This window comes from Pelophylax lessonae (assembly GCF_965119305.1).
Source record: "Pelophylax lessonae genome assembly, chromosome: 11".
NCBI lineage: Eukaryota > Metazoa > Chordata > Amphibia > Anura > Ranidae > Pelophylax > Pelophylax lessonae.
The window spans coordinates 173340765-173364832 of record NC_138778.1 but is presented as its reverse complement, the minus strand read 5'-3'; the positions used below and the strand labels follow the sequence as shown (position 1 = coordinate 173364832).

At 43.3% G+C, this 24068-nt stretch overlaps 1 protein-coding gene across 2 annotated transcripts in view; it reads left to right on the top strand.

Annotated features, from left to right (window-relative positions):
* SPOP (speckle type BTB/POZ protein) overlaps positions 1–24068 on the top strand; it is a 77643-nt gene that overhangs the window by 36612 nt on the left and 16963 nt on the right. For both annotated transcript variants that reach the window (XM_082272744.1, XM_082272745.1), the window contains exons 8-9: positions 17527–17582; positions 20290–20412. In XM_082272744.1, coding sequence (XP_082128870.1) covers positions 17527–17582; positions 20290–20412 — 179 coding nt within the window. The remainder of the gene's footprint in view (positions 1–17526; positions 17583–20289; positions 20413–24068) is intronic.

Below are 24068 nucleotides of genomic sequence, written 5' to 3'. Positions count from 1 at the left end.
GTGTTAGAGCTGGCTGCGTTGTCCTGTTGTTCACCTTACCTGATAGTTCAGAGACCAGGTGATGCTTCGTACCTGTTAGTCGTTCCTTCCTAAAGTTGTCTCTGGTTTCCATTTAAATGAAGACATTGTGTGGCCTTCTCTGTGTCCTAAGCCTAAGCATCCTAAAGAGATTGTGTACAAAGCAAAATATGTGACAGGAATCAAATAATTGTCACTGCATCCCAATATGTAAATTAAGAAGAAAAAAGAAAAGTAGTGGGACTTTATAGGTAGCCACTGGTAATCCCAATAAAGAACTTCAGTGCTGAATTGGTAAAATATCAGTTTATTGTAACATTATTTATAATTTATTTAAAATCAAATCATGAAAAAACATATATGAAAGATGCAAAACAAGATCTCCCCATTGTGAAACAAAATCCCCCCAATATGAGTACAAACACAACAGGGAGACCTGTGAAAATACTCGTGTATATATTAGATGCAAGTTTTGCGATAATTTAGAAGGTATCTGGGTCTCATGGGTATCTCAGGTTGCTATTGCCAAAGGATCGCTACGCGTTTCGCTTATAGCTTCGTCAGGGGATCTTGTTATTGCTGGGAGATACAGTTTAAAATTACATTAATTACTACATATTACATCACATTTTAGCATTTTAAATTTTCAGTGTTAATGAAATACACCATAATATCAAAAACTTGAGTTCTCAAGTTTTTGATGTTATAATGTATTCAACACTGAAAATGTTTTATTTTATTGAAAGATCGCATCAATTGCATGTATGGCCAGGATAAAACCCTGTGAAAATGCACAATATCAGGGGGGGGGGGGGGGGGTTCTAGTGGCGGAAAAGTGCAGTGAAAGTAACTTTATTTATTTACTTTATCAGGAATGCAACAGGAGAAGTGAGTCTCCGTAATAGGCGAGGGCTGATCTGGAGTATATCCATTTCAAATCAGTCACTGGGTAACTGAGCTTGCAGTAATAGTAATAAGCATCAGTTTTGGGGTTGAATGACCCTTTAAAACAGTAAAAAGGAATTTGGGTGCTGCTTATTTTTCCTTCTAGAAGGATTGGAAGCAGCATCAGTAGAGCATTCTGTCATTCCTGTAGCAGTTGGCTGACGCTTTACATATATACATTATGGAAATTGTCAGGTCTATTTTATGCTACATGTACCTTCTTTGGCATACAAGCTTCCCAGGGACATCTGTCAGCACAAGATACAATTGTGTTTCCTTTTTGCTTGATACATTGCAGCTGATTGATTAGGCCAGAGGGAAGTAAAGTCTATGATGTCCATGGCAACCAATCAGGCTCCAGCTGTCATTTTTTTTTTTCAGCAAACATAGAAAAGGACAGTATAGCTGTTATTGGCTGATGGGTTACCCTCACCTTGGGTTTGGAATTGCAGAACATCTCTTAAATAATAATACAGACTGGAAATATGTGGGAGTTGATAAATCTGGAACAAAGGATATAGTGATGTGGTCCTTTGTAACAGTTGCTTTCTTTTATTTACTGTGTTGGGAATAGCCAGCTTCTGATTGCTATTGACGTCATTGTGATTGCCCTTTAGCTTTTTGGCGTTATTACGGGGATGGTTTGCCATTTGTGGATTTATTGTTTGAATCTGATTTTGTGGCTAACAGATGCTGATTTGTGTTTTTAGTCTTCTTCCTTTATTTTCAGCCTCTCCCTAGTATTTGTAAAGTATCATGTGCTTTTATACTGGTAAAAATTTAGAGACGTGTGTTCCGTGAGAATTACCTACCCGTGAGAAAAACCTACCCCTCGTCACTTCCGGTTGCACGGCAGTGTGTGTAATGTGGCGTTTACATTAAAACAGCTGTGCTGCAATACGAGTCATCTCCACTCCTATCCCTGTCACTTCCCTGATCTCGGCTAGTAAATATAAAAGCGGCGGCGGGTGTATGAAAAGATAAATCACGGAGCCTAGAGCCACTTTTATATTTACTAGCCGAGTTGAGGGCAGTCACAGGGACAGGAGCGGAGATGACTCGTATTGCAGCCGAGATGTTTTATGTAACCGCCGCGTGGGTAGGTTTTTTTCACAGAACACAGTAATAATTTCATACTAGTGCGCATGCGCACTAGTCTGCTCCTCAGCTGATACATTACGTATCCGGGGCTGGGAGCATGCGCACTGCTGCGCTGCTCAGCTGTTCCTGGCCGGGGTAGGTAATTCTCATGTTACAGGAAAACGGGTATATAGATGGCGTGTAAAGGCTAATTCTACTTTTAGTAACAATTACATTTGTATTTAGGTTGTAACATGTTAAAGCGGAGCTTCACCCAAAAGGGGAAGTTACACTTTAAGGCCTCCACCCAATTCCTGTGTGTGAAACTGAGCTTTTGGGGAGGAGGAGGGAGCGGGTAACTGATTTTGACAGGTACCGGCTTACACTTCTGTTCTGGTCACCTCGGATGATTGGAAGCGGAAGTTCTCCTTCCCAAAGTCTTCTGGGACACATGACCGGTCCCAGAAGACTTTGGGACCAGTCACAGAGCTCAGTGCCACCCGAACATGTGCAGTGGGCACCCAGCTGTGAAGCCTCAAGATGTGAAGATGCCGGTGCCACCGAGGGAGGACACAGAAAACGGCTGGTGTGAGTGCACCGCTGGATCCTGGGACAGGTGAGTGGCTGTTTATAAAAAGTCAGCAGCTAAAATGACTGGAACTCCGCTTTAAGCACCACCACGGCAGACAGACTTCCAGCTTTCAATGGACTACAAGTGCTCTGTTCAGTCCATTGACACTTCTGCAGCTCAGTAACTGAAAGCGAATACAGAGGTACAGGCAGAGAGCTGTAGGCATTATCTGCAGAAGCCTGGCATTGCACCCACGATCCACTGATCACAGGTGCAATACTTCTGTAGGCTCTTGTGTGAAGAATAAATAAATGCACATTTGCTTTCCAGGAATAAGAAACAGAGATTGTTCTCTCTGTACAGAGCCCTGTGTTGATTGTCAACAAAGGGCTCTGGTCTGTGATTGGACACAGCTGATCAGCAGGTTCTGGACATGAATCATTAGCCAGGACCTGTTGAAAAACTCCTGCTGTGTACAGTCACAGCGGGTGTCAGCGGGGGGCTGGTATGGGCCGCCCATCCGCAGTACATTGTGGGGAGTGGTCTTTTTTTAAAAGGGGTAATAAGTACTTATTTCCTTGGTGACATTTTTGGCTCTTTATCTTTTTCTTCATGTGATGCTGACAATTTACTCAATGCGTTTTATATACTGTAATTCACATCGTGAATCTTTGCATTGTATTCGACTGGAATGTACTTTATTGTAATGTTTCTCAATAATAGTAGTAAAAATCACGGAAACCGAAAAACCTTTGAGGGGTTCTTACACGTCCCTGCTTTAGTCTAAGATAGAGTTGGGCTTTAATTAAAAGAAAAAAAAAAGTTTTCCTGCTCATGTTGATTTAATTTCCATGATATTGTCTTTTCTTCAAAGTGATACAGTGTGTTTAACAATGTTACTGCAACATAAATATTAGATCATTTTTCAGCACAAAGCCGCTTTGAGACGCTATTGTGACCAATTAGTCTGCATCAAGCACAATTGTTATGACTACAAAGTGTGACTTGTTTCTGAGCCGACTCCCACAATGCTTTGCCTCGTGTCACCCTGCCTCATGTTTGATAGGCTGGCAGCTGATATCCTTTCAATTAAGTCTTTGCAGCGCTAACTAATTCCTCAGTTTTAAGGGTAAAAAGCGTTAGATTAACTGGAAGAAGTGCCAGCAGGGCTTAGGATCGGGAGCTGCTCGCTTTTTAAATTGGTGGTGTAAAATATACAACTGTCACCAATTGTTTATTGCGAGCAATAAATTATAGGCTTACAATGGGAAGGTGTGGATTCTGGTGAAGGAAGATTGTGTGGGGGATGCTTTGGAGATTTGCATTAGCAATAAATGACTGAGCTTTACAGATAAACTAGACATCATTACATTTTATGTACTCTTACTATATGGCAATGGAGGCGGCTGGTCTAGGGAGCCAATTCTAGTATGGGGTCAGGGACAGATAGATCTTCATAGAGTGGAGAAAGGTTATAACCTTTGTCAGGTTTTATTACTCTGTCACCCTGCTGAGATTTCTTCTCACTTTTTTCTATGGTGACAGGAGGACCGTAAGTGAGGATTCATGTACCCAAGGAAGTTCTGAGGTTATGACCCCCAAAAACATTCATTATCTAGTTTTAAATAGCAGTGCACCAAAATGAAGATTCTGGACTAAAAATTCAGGATGCACTTGGCCGAAAAACTGAAATGGAGAGTTTTTTAAAAAAAACTTGACCTCCGGAAGATTTACCCTTGCGATACAACACAGCGTTGCATTAACTGACAATTGCACGGTAATGCGAGGCAAGGTAAAAAAATTGATGTCAACCCCCCCCCCACAAATAGAGATTTCTTTTGGTAGCATTTGATCACCCCTGCATTTTTTTTTTATTTTTTGCACTATAAATAAAAATGGACCGACAAGTTTGAAAAAAAAAAAAAAAAAATATATTAACTTTCTGCTGTAAATCCTATCCAATAAATAAATACATAAAAAAAAAATCAAGCTTCTTCATACATTTAGGCCAATATGTATTCTGCTACATTTTTTGGGTAAAGCAAATTCCAATAAGCGTATGTTGGTTGATTTTACGTCAATATAGTGTCTACACACTAAGGGATTTTTTTTATTTATTTTTATTTTATTATTTTTACTAGTAATTGAAGCGATCAGCAACTTATGCAACAACGACTGTGATATTGCAGCGGACATTCTGACACTTTTTGGGGACCAGTGACACTAATACAGTGATCCATGCTATAAAATATGCACTGTCACTGTACTAATGACACTTTCTGGGAACGGGTTTAACATCAGAGGCACTTAAAGGGTTAATTGTGTCCCAACCAGTGTTCTACTATTCTGTGTGATGTGCTTTTGCTAGGGGGAAGACATGGAATTTATTCCCTGCTTTGCAGGGACACAAATTCCATCCCTTCCCTCCTGTCAGAACGGCGATCTGCCTTGTTTTCATGGGCAGAGTGCAGTTTTGTGTCACTGCTTAATGATTGGTGGGTGCGGGAGGACATAGGGTTCCCTGCACTCACCGCTTCTACTGTGTGTAATTGTGTAAGTGTTGGATCAGGTATATATACGTAATCTGGCGCACAGGTACTGCCCTGTAGCAGTAAAACTGCTATAGGGCGAACCTAATGTTGTTAATGTGGCTGGCATTTTTGCATTAAGGTCAGTAGGACCTGATTTTGCATTGGTGTCCATGCGTTTTTGCATTGTAGCCAATGGGATGTGATTTTGCTTAGTAGTCAGTGGGGCGTGATTTTACATAGAAGTCATTACGAGGCGATTTTGCAATGAAGTCAATGGGATGCAACGTTCTATTATCGGCACTTTTTTTTTTTTTATTATCTGCAAAACGCTGATAACCCTATTTTTAGCTACTCATTTTCGGTGGCCGATATATCGGAGCATCCCTAGTCAGTCCCTACATTACTGTTCTGTAGCTGCTGACTTTTAATATTAGGACACTTACCTGTCCTAGAGTCTAGCGATGTCAGCACCACAGCCGATGTTTCCATTGGCTGTCGGGTGCTGCCACCGCCATTGCAGGCAAGGGGACCCGGCAGTGAAGCCTTGCGGCTTCACAGGCATGTCCCTACTGCGCATACGCGAAGAGCGCTGCGCATTCGGATTGGCGCGGCGGGGGAAGGAGGAAGGGGCCAAACTTCAGATGGACAGCGCCTCGGCGCCATCCCCCGGAAATGAGGAAGGGTACCTGTCAAAGACAGGTACCCACTCCCCCCCCCCCCCCCCTTGAAAGGTGCCAAATGTAGCACTGGAGGGGGGGGGGAAGCAAATGAGCAAAAGTTCCACTTTTGGGTGGAACCCCGCTTTAAGGGCCTTTACGTCCCTCTGTTAGCCTATGTGTCCATGCACTTATAGGTGTTTAGTGTCATCACTGGCAGATTCAGAAGAGGAGCTAGACATGTTTAGCGCTTAAGTATTTAATATTTCAATGGGCAGAATAATATTTTGGCTAATGAAAATGAACAGCCAAACGAATGGCGCACCTGAATGTGTTTGCAATGCAGCTATAGGCGTGGAGGAAAGGCGTTCAGAAGAGCTGGCCAATGTCAAACGACTTGAACTAATGCCCACTCCACTTTTTTGGTATGTGCAAACCAGGTGGTCCCCCCCCCTATCAGCGGCCCTGAATGCGGTCATGGCTGTTCTTCGCTGGACACAGAGGATTGCCAGAGAGGGTGCCAGCTCTGTGCCAGGCTGTGACAGTGAGGAAGTATGTTTGTGTGCATTGAAGTTCTGTAATTGCATTTAAAGGTTGTTGGGGGGGGGGGGTGTCCACAGATTTTGGCTTTCAGTGCAGTTAACCAGTAACATTTAGTTGAAGATGAATTGTGTTTTTTTGTGTCTGAAGAATGTTTCATTTTGTTCCCAGAGTTGTATAACTGTGCACCTGTGTATCGGTCCTTTTTTGTCATAAAAATATCATTTTCATAGAAATAGCAAGCAATTTGCAGCTGGCGCCACAGTCATTTTATTGAACAAATTAGAGTGAAATGTGGGCAAGCGTCTAATTAGCATATTATGCAAGACAAGATGTGATGGTGCAGGATGGATAAGGTGCAATAAAACGATTTCTAACGTTAGGAACGTTTTATTGTTGCTGCTGCTAATTTAAAAAGGGCACTCCACCCAAAACAGATGTTTTATTTCTGGGTACAGATCTCCAAACCTGAGTTCAGTTCTGCCCTCCATCTGTGGTCACAGAGAAAGGAACACAAAGGGGGAACTCAAACCTTGTGTTTGGGGGTTTTTTACTCTTTGAGTTATCTAGAATATAACATAGGGGAGATTCCATGAGTAGGGTGAAGGCTAGGTTCACACTGGTGCAGCTGTGGCATGATCCAATTTTCAGTGTGGTTTTGTAGTGTGACATGGGTGCGCTTTTGATGTGTGTTTTTTTTTATGCGGTTACCTTTTTTTTTTCTCCTTCCACTACAAAAAAAAAAGAGGAGATTACTCCATATGATAGATGCTGGCTGTTGAGCCGGTACCCTCCTGTGTCCTAACAACCAGTGACTCATCCCCGCTGTCAGCCGGGGATTCCCAGCTGACAGCAGAATGTAAAAAAAAAAACGTGTGGGGGGTCATCCCTCCCTACCAATCATCTATTCCCTGCTATGGACTTTTAACAGGAACCCCAAGCCAAAAATAAAATTGGTTTGGGCCCCCCCTCAAAATCCACCAATAGAAAAAATGGTGACAGGGGTTTTCCTCCAGCAGATTGACGGCCTCAGCTCTGCTCCTGTGTGCTGTGTGAAGGGGGGTGTGTCCCTCCAATCAGCTAATCAGCTCCCAGAGCAAACTCTGCAGAGTGTTTTTTTTTTTTTTTTTTTTTTTCTTTTAGCTATCCGCCCTCTTCTTTCTGACAAATCACACAGGTTTTATAAATTCTGCACTTTGAATAGATGTAGAGAAGAGAAGACTGCAGATAAAAAGGTACAACTTGTGTAGGAGGATTTGTTTCATCTCTCTATCACCTGAGACCAGTAAATTCACTGGGTATAGGTAAGGGTTTACAACCAGTTTAAGTCACAGGTCATTGGTTTCATGGAGGCTCAAAATCCAATCCGCCTGCGGCAAGCCTTGGAGCCAAAGTGTGGATGAATATGTCCTTGAGATCTGATGTTTTGAAGAGATACAGAATTTTGTTAGGGGGAGTCATATGCAAGAGTGAAATTTACATTTAAATCTTAATCTTTATATACATACATCTTTAAGGAGATAGTAGGAAATCCAGCAGCTCAGTGTTCATCCATAACGGTTTCTAAAACGGAGCCCCAGAAATTAGTAAAAGCCGGGCATGGGTTGTCACTTTTCACCATTATACTAAATCCTAAAAAAAAAAGTGCTTGAAGGTTTATCTCCTGTGCCCAGCATTCATTCAGATCTTCCATAGCACAATTCTCCAGCAGGATTCCCATAAAGGGAGCACAGGTGTTACTGGTGAGCACCAGGCTCACATGGCCGCCTTCGTAGAGATCAATGATCCTCTCTTTCTGTTTCTGCATTAAAGGAGTCTTCCTGTGTTGTCTCTAAAGGGGATTTGCTGGAAATTGCTATTGACTGCAGCACTCGTCTTTTGGATCTTTAGCTCCTTGTTTTTCCTGGTGATACTTGAAAGTGTTCCACAGGTTTTTCTGGCAGGCTTTCCCAGGGGCCTTGTTTTATTGAGTCTGTAGATGTTACATAATTTTGCCTTGGCGATAGAAATGAAATGTCAGCTTCCTCTCATGTTAATAAATACAAATATGCAGAGGAATACGGTTCTCCGTGACTTCAGAGGAATCTTACTTCTCTCACCCAAGAAAAAAAAATGTTGCAGTTTTTCATGTGCACCGGCAAATAACATTTCACACCGGGGTGGCAGAGTGCATTCTGGGACATTGGAGAAATCTGGTGCTGCCCATGTCAACTGGGTTGTGTAAATACTGGGGAAACTCTTGCTGCAAATGTCTGGGTTCTCTGGAAAAGACATAACCGGTTTTCCATCTAAAATGAATGCAAAGCCTTCCTATCTGTATGGCTTGCTTCTCTGACTGTCTGCCGCCCTGCTTGCTTCTCTGACTGTCTGCCGCCCTGCTTGCTTCTCTGTCTGTCTGCCGCCCTGCTTGCTTCTCTGTCTGTCTGCCGCCCCTGCTTTCTTCTCTTGTCTGTCTGCCGCCCCTGCTTTCTTCTCTTGTCTGTCTGCCGCCCCTGCTTTCTTCTCTTGTCTGTCTGCTGCCCCTGCTTTCTTCTCTTGTCTGTCTGCTGCCCCTGCTTTCTTCTCTTGTCTGTCTGCTGCCCCTGCTTTCTTCTCTTGTCTGTCTGCTGCCCCTGCTTTCTTCTCTTGTCTGTCTGTCTGCCGCCCTGCTTGCTTCTCTGTCTGTCTGCCGCCCCTGCTTTCTTCTCTTGTCTGTCTGTCTGCCGCCCCTGCTTTCTTCTCTTGTCTGTCTGTCTGCCGCCCCTGCTTTCTTCTCTTGTCTGTCTGTCTGCCGCCCCTGCTTTCTTCTCTTGTCTGTCTGTCTGCCGCCCCTGCTTTCTTCTCTTGTCTGTCTGTCTGCCGCCCCTGCTTTCTTCTCTTGTCTGTCTGTCTGTCTGCCGCCCCTGCTTTCTTCTCTTGTCTGTCTGTCTGTCTGCCGCCCCTGCTTTCTTCTCTTGTCTGTCTGTCTGTCTGCCGCCCCTGCTTTCTTCTCTTGTCTGTCTGCTTGTCTGCCGCCCCTGCTTTCTTCTCTTGTCTGTCTGCTTGTCTGCCGCCCCTGCTTTCTTCTCTTGTCTGTCTGCTTGTCTGCCGCCCCTGCTTTCTTCTCTTGTCTGTCTGCTTGTCTGCCGCCCCTGCTTTCTTCTCATCTGTCTGCTTGTCTGCCGCCCCTGCTTTCTTCTCTTGTCTGTCTGCTTGTCTGCCGCCCCTGCTTTCTTCTTTTGTCTGTCTGTCTTCTAGCTAAACTTTCTCTTGAAATAAGTGGTCCCTTAGACATGCTAAGAGAGGGCATCACTCTCTGTGTTAAGCTTTCACCGAAATCTACCAGAACGAATCTCCTGGCACTTTAATGTGTCATCAGTTTCCTGTTGCCCACCTCTGGGGAGCTTTGGCACTTTTCCTCATTTCTTGTCCCAGTGGCAGCTTGGTAATACAGAATCAAATGAGGGAGAATCCAACCTCCATCAGCTTATACTTGCAGTCTTTGCACCTCTTGACAATCTTTTTATTTTTGCTCCTGTGATCCGACTTCATGTTAGAGGATGGCTATGTTTATTCTCTATGGTCTCACTGTAAGTGGGAACACAGCCACCCTCTTGTCCTCTCTTGAGTTGGACTATGAGATTTCTAGTAGGCAGGTCTAGGCAACCTTTCAGAGGTTGAGATCTACCGGTAACTGCAGTGATGTGCTGGTTCTGCCTGACTGCTGCCAGCCAGTGCATAAACATCCCCTTTTTCTCAAAATGCAGAAAGCTGCACTGCAGGTAGGGGGCACCTCTAAAAATATAGATTGCTGCAGAATGGAGTTTTGCCTTAAAGTGGAAGATAAGAATAATAACTATTCTTAAAAATGTTCCCTTCCTGTATTAAAAAAAAAAAAAAAAAAAATATATATATATATATATATATATATATATATATATATATATATATATATATATATAAAAATAAATATATATATATATATATATATATATATATATATATATATATAATATTTTTAATCCGCTCCAGTTTGATCATATGATTCAGCAGCTCTGGCTTCCCTGTCAAAGGGGGCACTTGACAATAGCTGTGAATTCCTGGAGCAGTGACCTCACCCCAAGGCTCCCATGGCCCAGCCATTGTCGATGCTCTCTCTTCTCCCCTGCAGCAGCCGCTCACTGACACATGAGAGCCAGGGCTGCTGGATTACAAGAACACTGGACTGGAGCAGTTAAAAAATCGGTAAGTACACTGCCCCGTTTTTTTTTTTTTTTCAATTTTGTATGGGGTATGCAGGATAGGTGGGGAGGGGTGGCGTTATAAGCAGTAGTTAGTGTTAGCCTTCTCTACCACTTTAAGCAATACAGGAATATTTTCAGCTTCAAATGCTAGCTGGAGGAGCATCGTGTTCAGCAGGCATTAAGCATTCAGCAGGCTCATTAGTCTCCTGAAGCTTGCTACATGCCTTCTGAAGCCTGCTAAATGCTTGTTTAAGAGGAACTATACTTATGTCATAAAGCTATGTTAACAGCCTTTCTGGGATGGATACATACATAATTGAAAGCCTGAAAAACTAACTTTCATAGGGAAAACATTACTCCAGGCCTCCTGTGGTGCTTTCCAAAATCTCTAAAGGCCTAGGCAGTGGGCCATGTCATATTGGAGGATTGGTACAGCCCGAGTACAGATTTGTTGATCCTGCCCTTTGCCGAAATCATGTGACCAAGTATCCATTCCTTTAACCCTTTGACTGCCAAGGATTTAGAATACACCTTAGAAGTTAAAGGGTTGAAACAAGCTCAGAGATTAATTCTGCCCCTAATTGAAAGAACTGAGCTGTCGAACAGTGACTAGAATGAGTCACGCAGTTCTGGGTTTGCAGAACTCTGTAGCTCAATCTGCAATGTGACCGGCAGGCTTTTTACAAATATCCAGTAGACAGTTCCTGAAATACATTAAAAAAAAAACTCCATGATTAAAGAAAAAAAAGTAGTCTTACTAAAAATTTTTGTTTAAGAATTTTTTCTTTTATTTATGACCATTATAAAGAAAATGTACTATACATTTCTTTTTAAAGCTCATTTCTGGGCAAAAATAAAATCTTCCCTCTCCCACCAGTTCACTTTTTTTTCTTTTTTCTTTTTTCTTTTTTTTTTTTCTTAACAGATAAACTTTATTAGAACAATTACAGCAGTACACGTGTAAACAGCAATATGGACAATCATTACAATAGAAGTACATAGACCAAAATTTTGTAGCAAGTGAAAGATACGGTTCTACACAGAACATTTAGTAGATTTCCAGTAGTCATTCATATGCAAGCTAGGAAAAAGTTGGTTGGTTGGATTGAGATAGGGTAGGGAAGTAGGAGGGGGAGAAGAAGGGCATAGAGGGGAGCAAATGACATGGAGGGGGGAGACAATGGGGCACCCAGACTATTATTAATAAGAGTGGGATTCATTTTTTTTTTTTAATCCTTGTGTTCCTTAACCTTTTATATGTTTCTTATGCTGGTGTCTCTTCTGTTTTTTGTGGAGACGGTGATCCAGCACCGCAAGCCAGGCCCTCTGTTAAATGGTCTGTTCTCTGCCCCTGATCGCCCACACCTTTGCTGGAGCCTTTAGGACCTGTGAGGATCCCGCGGCTGGGTACTCAGTGGGAACTGTCTGTGTAAGCGGCACACTAAAACTCAGAAAAGGAGGAATTTGATGTGTCGTGTGATCGCAGATTTGGACAAGACTTAGGAAAGTTGAAACTTGACACCATAGCACTAAGAGGACCTAGAGTCACTGGACACAGTACCTCAGATAATGGTGACCACTGTGCAACACAAACTGGACGGTCCAGGCTTGGCCGCCCTCTGGGGGGGAAGACTGGGGAATCTTATACTGCACAAACAAAAGCTGCAAGTGCCTAGTTCATTATCTCAAGTACTTTAATAGAGTATAAAAGGTGATTTTTATATATCCCTGAAAATAAGCCCTACCCCGAAAATAAGACCTAGCGTTATTATCGGGAATGGCTGCTATATAAGCCCTACCCCAAAAATAAGCCCTAGTTAAAGTTGTTGTAAAAACATGTAATCTATTTTGTAAAAAGGTTATAAAATGTGCACTTTGTGGCAAATACCTTATTTACCACGCTGCTGGGCGCTCACGTGACCCTCCGGAGATCTTCTTCTCCTCTTTCCGGTGTTCAGTGAGAATTACCTACCCGTGAGAAAAACCTACCCCTCGTCACTTTCGGTGCACGGCACTGTATGTAATACAGCAGTTACATTAAAACAGCTGTGCTGCAATACGAGTCATCTCCACTCCTATCCCTGTCACTTCCCTGATCTCGGCAAGTAAATATAAAATTGGCGGCGGGTGTATGAAAACATAAATGACGGAGCCGAGAGCCTCTTTTATATTTACTAGCCAAGATCAGGGAAGTGACAGGGACAGGAGCGGAGATTACTCGTATTGCAGCCGAGCTGTTTTATGTAACCGCCGCGTGGGTAGGTTTTTTTCACGGTACACCGTGATCTTTTCATACTAGTGCGCATGCGCACTAGTCAGCTCCTCAGCTGTTCCATTAGGTATCCGGGGCTGTGAGCATGCGCACTGCTGCGCTGCTCAGCTGTTCCTGGCCGGAAGTGACGAGGGTAGGTTTTTCTCACGGGGTAGGTAATTCTCACGTTACACCGGCTGAGGTCAGCTGCCCTCGGGGAAGAAGAGCTCTGGCGGGTCACGTGAGCGCCCATCAGCACTGTAAATAAGGTATTTGCCACAATATAGTTCCAAAAAGGAGATACACTGCACATTATATACTCTTTTACAAAACCGATTACATAATTTTACAATATGTTAACCAAGGTTTATTTTTGGGATTACAGCATGTCATAATGCTGACTCCTGAGCTGATAGGGGGGATAGAGGGGAGAAGACGGGACACAGGAACTTTTTTAAAAACATTTTATTTTATTCCAGGTTTTTTAGAACATAGGGGTAAATAAATAAGACATTCCCTGAAAATAAGCCCTAGTGTGTTTTTTGTAGCCAAAATTATTATAAGACCCGCTCTTATTTTCGGGGAAACGCGGTATATAAAACCAAAAGAAGGCCCATCGTAGAACTCCTCAGGTTCAAGTGATAGTACCAGCTGACGTGTTTCTGGGGACATGCCCCCCCCCCCTCCCTTTTTTTTTGCTCCGAAAAGGGCGCCTGCCCCCCACGAAACACGTCAGCTGGCACCATCATCCACTTGAACCTGAGCAGTTCCTGGGTTTATATAATGCTAGCACTCACACTGGTATTGTGAGTGCTTTTAAAGTGTTTGAAATAACGGGCTAGACGTTTGCATTCTTTGTTGTTTGGGCAAGTATTTGGGGACATGTAGAGTAAATTTTATTTTAAATGCTGCTGTGATTATCTAGGGGGGGGGGGGGGAATTGTTTAGGGGAGGGGACTTCTGTGCGTGGAACTCTACGTTAAGAATATAATTTACAGGCCTAGTGTAAACGTTGCATAGGGGTACTTGGCTATGTTCCTAAATGTAGGTTCTGGATTATCCAGCACAGAGGGATCTGGCAGCGAGGAGCTGTCACAGATTGCACCCTTGTTTACTGACAAGACTGGACTTAAAGTACACATAGCTGGGGATTGTCTTTGCTTTGGGGAAATTCCAAGTTTCTGTTCAGGATTCCACAGCTCTGACAAATTAATTATCAATTTCTCATGTGTGATGTCAGAGCATTGTGAGTGACAGGAATGTGGTTAGCATTATCTGTGCATTATACTGCATTAAATATTCAATAGCTGATATTAAATCCAGTAAGCTGTGGAAAACCTTAGAGGAAAAATTATTGTAAAAAAAACCTCAAAATATAATATACTCATGGTAGATATAGATAAGCACCCTTAATGGCGCTTTTCCACTGCATAGAACCGTACCGGCTCGGCACGCTTTTGTGCTTTTCCACTGCGGTACCGCATGGTATAGGGTCGGAACGGTTCGGTACGGTACGGTATAGGTTTGCTTTTCCACTGCATGGAACGGTACGGTACGGCTCTGAAAAAACAGTACCTACTCGATTGTGGTTCCAACAGGTACCAAACTGGTACCATATCCCACAATCCTTTGCATGCAGTCACTACTAGCCACTGATTGGTCAGAGAATCACACCCACCCCGTTGTTATCCCACCCACTTAACTTTAGTACTACTTTAGTGGAAAAGCAAACCTATACCGTACCGTACCGAACCGTCCCGACACGATACCATGCGGTACCGCAGTGGAAAAGCAAACCGGGCCAAGCAGGGCCGAGTAGAGCCGAGCTGGTACTAGCCGGTACTTGCAGTGGAAAAGTGCCATTAGTTCACCCATCCTGTATGGCCAACGTTTGATCACATGATCATCACACCTATATGAGCTTGTTTGACATCCTATTCCAAAACCACAAGCAGTGGAGTTGTCCGCCCTTAGTCGCTACAAGAGCCTCTATGCTTTGGGAAAGGATTACCACAAGATTTTGAAGTTTCTGTGGGGATTTGGGCCTCTTTGACCTTCCATTTCAGCCAAAGCATGGCCAGTAGGGTTGAGGTCAGGGGTCTTTGCAGGACTCATGAGGTCTTCCACACCCAACCATGTCTTTATGAACCTGGTTTTGTGCACAGGGGCAAAGTCATGTTGGAAATGAAAAGGGTCTTCCCTAAAACTGTTATCCAAGGCCTGAATCTCATAGTAGTCCGAAATGTCTTAGTATGCTTACCCTTCACTGGAAACACTTTCAAGTTATTACTAGCTTGTTCTCTATTATTAAAAATATTTATTCATGGGTTTGCTGCTTGATGAAGCTCTCTGTGGTTCATTGTCTCTAAGCAACTGTTGATATCATATCCGCTGCATAGGGAGTGCATTGTTTTTAGTAAGTCAGCCAAATCATATTGCATTGTGTGAGGGGGTAGTAAACCAGAACCTTTTGTAGCCATGCTGGTGCCTGCAGGTCCAATTATAAAGCAGCAGTGGTATCTCAAGAATACGATTTACCAAAGCTTTATTTTAACCTTTGAGTAGAGGTCTACTTTATAAAGCAGAAGTATCCCAAGAATACCCTTAACATAGCTTTATATTAATCTTTGAGTAGAGGTCTACTTTAAAGGGTTAGTAAACCACTAAGCCTTCGGAAGGTTTTACCCCCTTCATGACCAGGCCATTTTTTTTGCTTTTTAGCACTGCCCTACTTTAACTGGTAATTGCACGGTCATGCAATACTGGAACCAATATACATTTGTTATTTTTTTTCACACAAATAGAGCTTTCTAAGCCCCCGTTCACACTAAGGCGACCTGTGAGGCGACCTGGTCGCCTCACAGGTCGCCGTAGGTCGCCTTCCATAGGGAAGCTGCGGACCCGTTCTAATAGGAGCGACACAAGTCGCTCCGACCTAGAAAAAGGGTCCGGAGCTTCTTTGGGGCGACCCGGAGGCGACCGCCATAGACTTCAATGTTATGAAGTCCGTGGCGGCCGCTCCGAGGTCGCGGCGCGCTGCTCGCACCGCGACCTCAGAGGTCGCGGTGCGAAGTAGCGTTGCTGCAATGTGAACCGGCTGTTATGGTGGTATTTTATATTGCAAAAATAAAAAACCCAGTATTGATTAACAGAAAAAAAGGAACATTTTGGAAAAAAAAACAATGTTTTACTTTCTGCTACAAAACCTATCCAATAAAAATAACTTTTGCCCAAAATGTATTCTGCTACATGTCTAATAAAAAACTAAAAATAAGTGTAAGAAGTGTATATTGATTGGTTTGTGTAAAAAGTTATAGCATTTACAAACTATGGTATATATTTTGGATTTTTTTTAACTTTTAATGGCAGTGATCAGCAACCTATAACAGGACTGCGATAGTGCAGTGGACAATCTAAATCTAACTGATGCTGGAGGGATTGGCTGACCTCACTAGTGACACTAATACAGTGATCAGCGCTAAGAATATACACGGTTATTGTATGAATGTCACTGGCTGGGAAGTGGTTAACATCCAGGGCAATCAAGGAGTTAAATCTGTGCCTTAGAACATGTAATGCCTTAGAACATGTAATGCCTTAGAACATGTAATGTGTGCTGCATTTTACTATAGGTTTTTTTTTTTTTTTTTATTTCTTATCCCTGCTTTGCAGAGATAAGAAACAGATTATTCCCTAAAACAGAGCCCTGTGTTGATTGTCAACACAGGACTCTGGGCTGTGATTGGACACAGACGATCAGCAGGTCCCGGGCATGAATCATTGGCCAGGACTTGCTGACAGACTCCCGCTGTGTGCAATCAAAGTTGCAGTTTGCAGGTGGGCATGCGCCCTAAACCCTAAAGCAGGCAGCGATGTACAGGTAATGTCGATTTGCCTGTGCGGGTCGCCTGCCAACAGTGCATTGCAGGCGGGCGGTCTGCGGTTGGAAAAAATATATACTTGTCCCCCTGCAGGTTAATGCCATAATGTGCTGCTAGTATGCACCACATACTGACACATTATGGCAGAGTTACCTCCAACGGCACGCTATTACCAGTGCTTCCATCTTCGCCCCGTCTTCTTTCTGGGTCCATATGCTCTGGTCATTTAAATGGCTGGGCCATGATGACCTCACTCCTGTGCATACATGCACAGGAATCAATATCACGGCACAGAGCTTTGAATTGAAAGCACACTCGGCGTGACCCCAATGCAGAGCGCACTGCGCATGCGCCAGTGACCTCATAGGCTGCTATAGCTGTGAACATCTCCTAAACAGCACAAGTTTAGGATATTCACAGTACCCACTGATAAGCCTTATAATAAGCTTACCTGCAAGTACAAGTAAAAACACTGAGTTTATTACCACTTTAAATGCCCCAAGGCGAAGTGTAAACCTGCACTCATGTGGTGGGTGTGCATGTAAGGGAGAATATCCAGTTATCTGATGATGGCTGTGAATTCAAACAAATGAACCAGTAATTTAGCAGCCTTGGATGGCAGCCAATGAAAACGCTCAAGTCTGGCTTCACATGGACACCTAATAAGAATCATCTATTTGGCTCAGAGCAAAGCATCAGCCTTCTGTTTTCTTAATATAGATATACATAGACACAGTTGGCCAAGTAGAACTGCACCTATGTTAATTAGCTTAGTCAGTAAATTCAATGTGTAATGGATGATGATGAGAATGAGATCACTGTGTGCTTTTTTTTTTCCTCCTTCCTTCCAGCTCGGTCCCCAGTGTTCAGCGCAATGTTTGAGCATGAAATGGAAGAAAGTAAAAAGGTACAGTATGAGTTTTTTTTTTTTTTTGTTCCTGCTTTTTTAATTTTACTGTAGATTTTAAGCCCATTTAAAGTCTCCCTATTTATTGTAATGCTGCCGAGGTTGCATATACAATAATATATTTGCTCTTACTGTGTTAGGTGTTGATACTTGTTAAAATGCCCTGTGCTAGCAGCACACTAGGGAGTCGGACTGCTGCTCTCCCACCTATGCATCAGTCTGGGTTTCCAACAATCCCAATGTACAGTGCGTGCAATATAAGTCTTAAAATGTCAATGTATGATATGAGAAAACCTCATATCATTACCAATGCGATACCATTCTAAATGCCTAATAATATTAAAAGATACGAAATTTAAAAAAAAAATAAAAAATCAAATGTGATTATTTAATAAACAATTCCCAGTCCACCATTTACTCAAGTCTGTGTGTTTTTTATGTATTTATAACACCACACTTATTTTCCAATGCGTTTATGCACCACGTATGGCTTCCTCTTACCACTACATGCCTTTAAATCGCTATACACTTTGTGATCCCAACACCACCACTCTGATGCTCTTATTTTCTCCAAGTGACCCAAAATAAAAGTGATTTTAAAAATAACAAACACTTTATACTTGCCTACTCTGTGCAATGATTTTGCACAGAGCACTCCCGATCCCCTTCCTTTTGGCTCCACTGCCGGCGGTCCTGGCTTCTCCCACCTGCCGAGTGCCCCCAGTAGCAAGCCTCTTGCTATGGGGGCACTCGAGCAGGCTGGTTTCCAAGCCATGCTCTGTATCTCCCTTCACACATAGAGCGTGGCTCAGCCCTGCCCCTACTCTTTCCTCATTGGCTCACTGGCTGTGATTGACAGCAGCCAATGGCTCCCACTGCTATGTGAGTCAGAGAGAGACAAAGGAGAGCCACTGCTTTCATGCACATCACTAGATCAAGATGGGCCTCAGGTAGGTATAAGGGGGGGGGGGGGGGGTTCACCTAGGCTTTTTACCTTAATGCATTAAGGTAAAGAAAACTTGAACCTTTAGAACTGCTTTAATCAGGTCTAATGCATCTTACCCCTTTTAAAGGGGTTTTATTAGCCTTGATTATTAGCCCTAGTTTCTCCACTGCTGAGTCTTAGGAAATCAATCCATCTCCATCCTCAGCCATCCATAAAAAGAATGCCATCGTTCACTAAAATTATTTTTAAAATAATAGTCCTAAGGCTTTCTGTAATCCCCCCACTAGTTTTATAAAATACCACTCACCATGTAATGTGCAAAGTTCTGGTGCACTGCAGTATATAAGTATGTATTTCCCCTTAAGATATATGGTCTCTAGGTCCGTCATGAAATAGCGCTCCGCATGCTTCCGGTTGTGTGGCATGAAGTCATTGGCTCTACATTACAATTACACTACAATGCCACTTGTCTTCCTCAGGGGATAAAGCCCGGGGTTCCAGTGGTCCCACAGATCCACTGCACACTGCTCCAATCTACATTGTTGCTTAGGGAGCTAGAATGTTTTTTATTGGAGCAGTGTGCAAGACCTGCAGTCAGAGACTCGCAGCAAAACTCGGTATGAAGAAATGCACAGAAAGAAGAGCAGTTCTATTACTGTGGAACTAGCCTGGCTGTGTTACAACAATAAACCGGTAGGCTTCAATTGGGCTTCACTGTCCTTTTTATTTTTTTGCACTAATTTTCTTGTTTATGTAAATTTTCATGGGGGAAACCTAGATGTTTCTGTACGCTGTCATGTTAAAACATATCAGGACTAAGTCAGGAGGGTCGGAAGGGGAGTTTAATTAGGTAACTGGATTCTAATGTCATACCAATTTTTGAAATGTAGCATGCGATTGGTCCTACCAGTATACACCCAAAAAATAACTTTTAAAGTGGTTATCCTTTTTCACCCAAAAGTAGAAACCCAGAATCCCAGAGTGTGACTCTGAGGAACCCCTATTATTATTATTCATAAAGTTTGTGGAACATCGCTGGCTGCGTCATTTGTACTTCCCTCAGCCGCTGGCTGCGTCATTTGTACTTCCCTCAGCCGCTGGCTGCGTCATTTGTACTTCCCTCAGCCGCTGGCTGCGTCATTTGTACTTCCCTCAGCCGCTGGCTGCGTCATTTGTACTTCCCTCAGCCGCTGGCTGCGTCATTTGTACTTCCCTCAGCCGCTGGCTGCGTCATTTGTACTTCCCTCAGCCGCTGGCTGCGTCATTTGTACTTCCCTCAGCCGCTGGCTGCGTCATTTGTACTTCCCTCAGCCGCTGGCTGAGTCATTTGTACTTCCCTCAGCCGCTGGCTGAGTCATTTGTACTTCCCTCAGCCGCTGGGTGAGTCATTTGTACTTCCCTCAGCCGCTGGCTGCGTCATTTGTACTTCCCTCAGCCGCTGGCTGCCTCATTTTGTACTTCCCTCAGCCGCTGGCTGCCTCATTTTGTACTTCCCTCAGCCGCTGGCTGCCTCATTTTGTACTTCCCTCAGCCGCTGGCTGCCTCATTTTGTACTTCCCTCAGCCGCTGGCTGCCTCATTTTGTACTTCCCTCAGCCGCTGGCTGCCTCATTTGTACTTCCCTCAGCCGCTGGCTGCCTCATTTGTACTTCCCTCAGCCGCTGGCTGCCTCATTTTGTTGTGCATTTTGTCATGCTTTATTACATTTTCACCTTTTATAATGGGAATAAGTTTTAGATATGTGTCTTGTTTCCAATCCTAGAATCGTGTGGAGATAAAGGATGTTGAACCTGATGTTTTCAAGGAAATGATGTGTTTCATATACACCGGAAAAGCGTCCAACCTAGACAAGATGGCCGACGATCTGTTGGCTGCAGCTGATAAGGTATTCTTTTTGAGCAGTAATGGGAAAATGGGAGATGTTTGTGTAACCATAGTTTATAGGGGTTTATTTAGAGTTTCTGTGTATGCAAACGAAGAGGACAGAGGTGGTGGTGTTTGTGATTGAAGGTGTTTTGTTATTTTGTGCCCCAAGAATAGGATTTTGGGGGGAAAAAACGCCTGAAACAGCTAACGCACCTAAACTCAGCTAAATTCAGGTAATCTCATGTACAAACAAAGCGACTACTGTATCTGCAGGAAATATTTCAACTTTCTCAACTACAGATTACTTGTGTTTAGCTGTTGTCAGATACAAACGTCCATGTAAATGTAGCCTTAAGGGCCTGTTCAAGTCATTTGCATTGGGCTGTACTGGGCAAGGCTGGTTCCAACACTAATTTATTTTGTTTTCTAGCAAGTTGTTGAGGTGATGTGTGCTAAAAAAAAGTACTGAATTACTTTTTTTTCAGCATGGCATGCTGCAAGCAAACTAACACATTGCAGAGCTGCTGCAGTTAATAGAACTGAATAATATTTTATTTGTGGCATTTCTAAAAAATTCTAATAAAGTAAACAGTACAATGTGCCTGGGCAATCCCCCATGCACAGCACTAGATTGAGAGCTTGGGAGTGGGCTCAGTGAAGTATAAGGGAGGAAAGCTGCACAGAGAAGGTTTTTTTTTTTTTAACCTAACCACTTGACCTCCAGTAGATTTACCCCCCTTCATGACCAGGCCATTTTTTTCTTTGCAATACAGTACTGCGCTACTTTAACTGACAATTGCGCAGTCTTGCGACCATGTACCCAAATAAAATTTGTCCTTTTTTTCCCCTACAAGTAGAGCTTTCTTTTGGTGATATTTGATCACCTCTGCGTTTTTGCATGGTGGCTATTAGCGACTTATAGCTGGACTGCAATTTTGCAGCAAACAATTTGGACACTAACTGACTGAGTGCTAAACAATATGCACTGTCACTGTACTAATGACACTGGCTGGGAAGGGGTTAACATCAGGGATGATCAAGGGATTAACTGTGCATAGCCTGTGTTTTTTCTATACTGTGGGAGGTGCTTTTACATGGGGAAAGCATGTTCCTGCTTTGCAGGATTCATGCTTTCCCTACTGACAGAACGCCGATTTACCTTGTTTACGTAGCCAGACTGCTTTTCTGCCTCTGTAATGAACGTTTGGTGGTTGCTGGTGGACATCCTGCTGTGTGTGATCACAGTGGGAACAAGGCATGTGCACCACCCCCCCCCCCCCCCCCCCCACCTGGAAGAGTTGAGACACGTGTATATATACGTGATCTGGCGCACAGGTTTCCCACCCTGTAGCAGGAAAACTGCTATGGGGCAGACCTGAAACAGTTAATGCAGAGAATGCATTAAGGTGAAAAACCTTCAGCCTTTAAAACCATTTTAATCCATCAGTGTCCTGAGTTCAGTGATGCCCAGGGCCACTCTACCCAGAAGACTAAGGAAAGACTGCGAGTGCAGGTTGTCATGGCCCCTCCCCCTGAGCATGGTTCTCTGTACGCAGTATGTTGCTGCAGAGTCTGGTGCTATCACATTCCATATCAGCACATCATTCAGGACCACCTATCGCTAACATAGAGTCCAGAGCATCATGTGATTGGACAATAGACATCAGAGAAATATAACCCAAAAAAATAATAGCATAAAATACATCTAATAGAAGGACGAAAAGAGCGTAGTTGGCTGTAAAGAAAAACAATCATAACAGAAATATGATGAGTGTAGTTGGAGATAGATCTCTATATGAGAGTACTGTTTGCTTGCATCAGGGAGTTGTTCCTACTACTAAAGCAAACATATGCACAGGGAATCGTATAGGCAGACAAACTGTTTGCCTGACTGTAATGCTGACCATTTAGCCCAGTGATGGTGAACCTTGGTACACCAGATGTTTTGGAACTACATTTCCCATGGTGCTCAATTACACTGCAGAGTGCAGGAGCATCATGGGAAATGTAGTTCCAAAACATCTGGGATGCCAAGGTTCACCATCACTGATCTAGCCTAGCTTGGAACAAACCATACAGATTTTGAGATTTTACCTCAATGGTAGCATGCTTTCTTTTCCTAATAATGATGGTACGGATGTTTCACTCTTGACAGGTGTCTTCTAATAAAAAAAAAATATGTATAGATGGATGTTTAGATTTAGTTTTTTGGGACAGGGTATTCCTGTGCAGCTAGGGATTGGTGGGCCTTTCTAGTGGCAGGTCTTGCTCCAGCAGGAAGATGTCAGAGGATGGTACTTGGTGCTGCTGACAGTATTTGTAGATGGGCCTTTCTTTATACAGGGTAAAAGCAGAGTTCGCCTCCCCCTCCAAAAATTAAAAGTCAGCAGCTACACATACTATACACACTGTACACATACTGTAGCTGCTGACTTTTAATATTAGGACATTTCCCTGTCCTGGTGTCCAGCGTTGTCGGCACCGCAGCCGATGATTGCATCGGCTGTCGGGTGCTGCCGCCGCCATTGCTGGTGAGGGAACCCGGCAGTGAAGCCTTGCGGGTTCACGGGCGGGTCCCTACTACGCATGCGCAAAGCGCGCTGCGCATTCCTACTGGCTCGGCGGCGGAGAAGGAGGGGGCAGAGCCTCTGAGGGACTGCGCTGCGACGCCCTATCCTGGAAGTGGGGAAGGGTACCTGTCAAGAGCAGGTACCCCCTCCCCCCGAAAGGTGCCAAATGTGGCACTGGAGGGGAGGAGGAAACAAAAGAGCAGAAGTTCCACTTTTGGGTGGAACTCTGCTTTAAGCTAGGTATACACTAGTGGAATTTTAATCAAAGATTTGCACAAAAATTCTTGGGAAAATTAGTAAGAAAATTCTCAGTACATTCGAATGCCATTTGAGAACAGTTCAAGGTTTTGATTTGGAATAAATGGACTTTACCAAATGAAAAACACATACACTGTTAGAAATTCATACATGCAAGTAAAATTTTCATCTTTTCTCGTGACTGCGGTCAAATACGAACACCGATTTGATCCCACTAACAATTAGAAAAATTACCGTAATGAATGTTCTTACAATGAAAAACGTTGAACAAAATTCTTCTAGTGCATGCCAAGCTTTAGTGCATGCATGGGAAGAGATATTGTGATAAGAGAGACTGACACCTGTTGATAGCTTACCCAGCAGGCCCTGCTTGCCTCTCTTTCTGCTATTCAATCAAAGCAGCACAAATCCAGTGTTTCATAACAGATAAGCCAAGACTGAGAACAGCCAGGGAGTAAAGCACACATCCAACAGCCTTTTCTACTGCGGCCTAAAGATTGTCCTATACTCAAGGGCCTGGACATCCCTAATTGGAGGAAAGCAATGTTCCGTAGATTCAACCATTGTGATTTTTATCTACTCATTACATTTTAAGTCAACTCCACATATATTCGCTTTTCTAAGAAAAAAAGTTCCTCTTAGCCTCATTATTTTGCCTTCAAATTCTCACCGTTTGGGATTGACGGCCCAGCTGGGTTGTTAGGCTGAAACCTCAGGGGTACAGTTAGTGATATCTGTCGCTTTTTAATTGCTTGATTTGCTGCTTAAACTTGCTGTTTCCTTCCCATATATTGAGTGAGTCTGATGAAAGTAAAGATGACAAAGCTTAAATGATGTTTATCAGGCT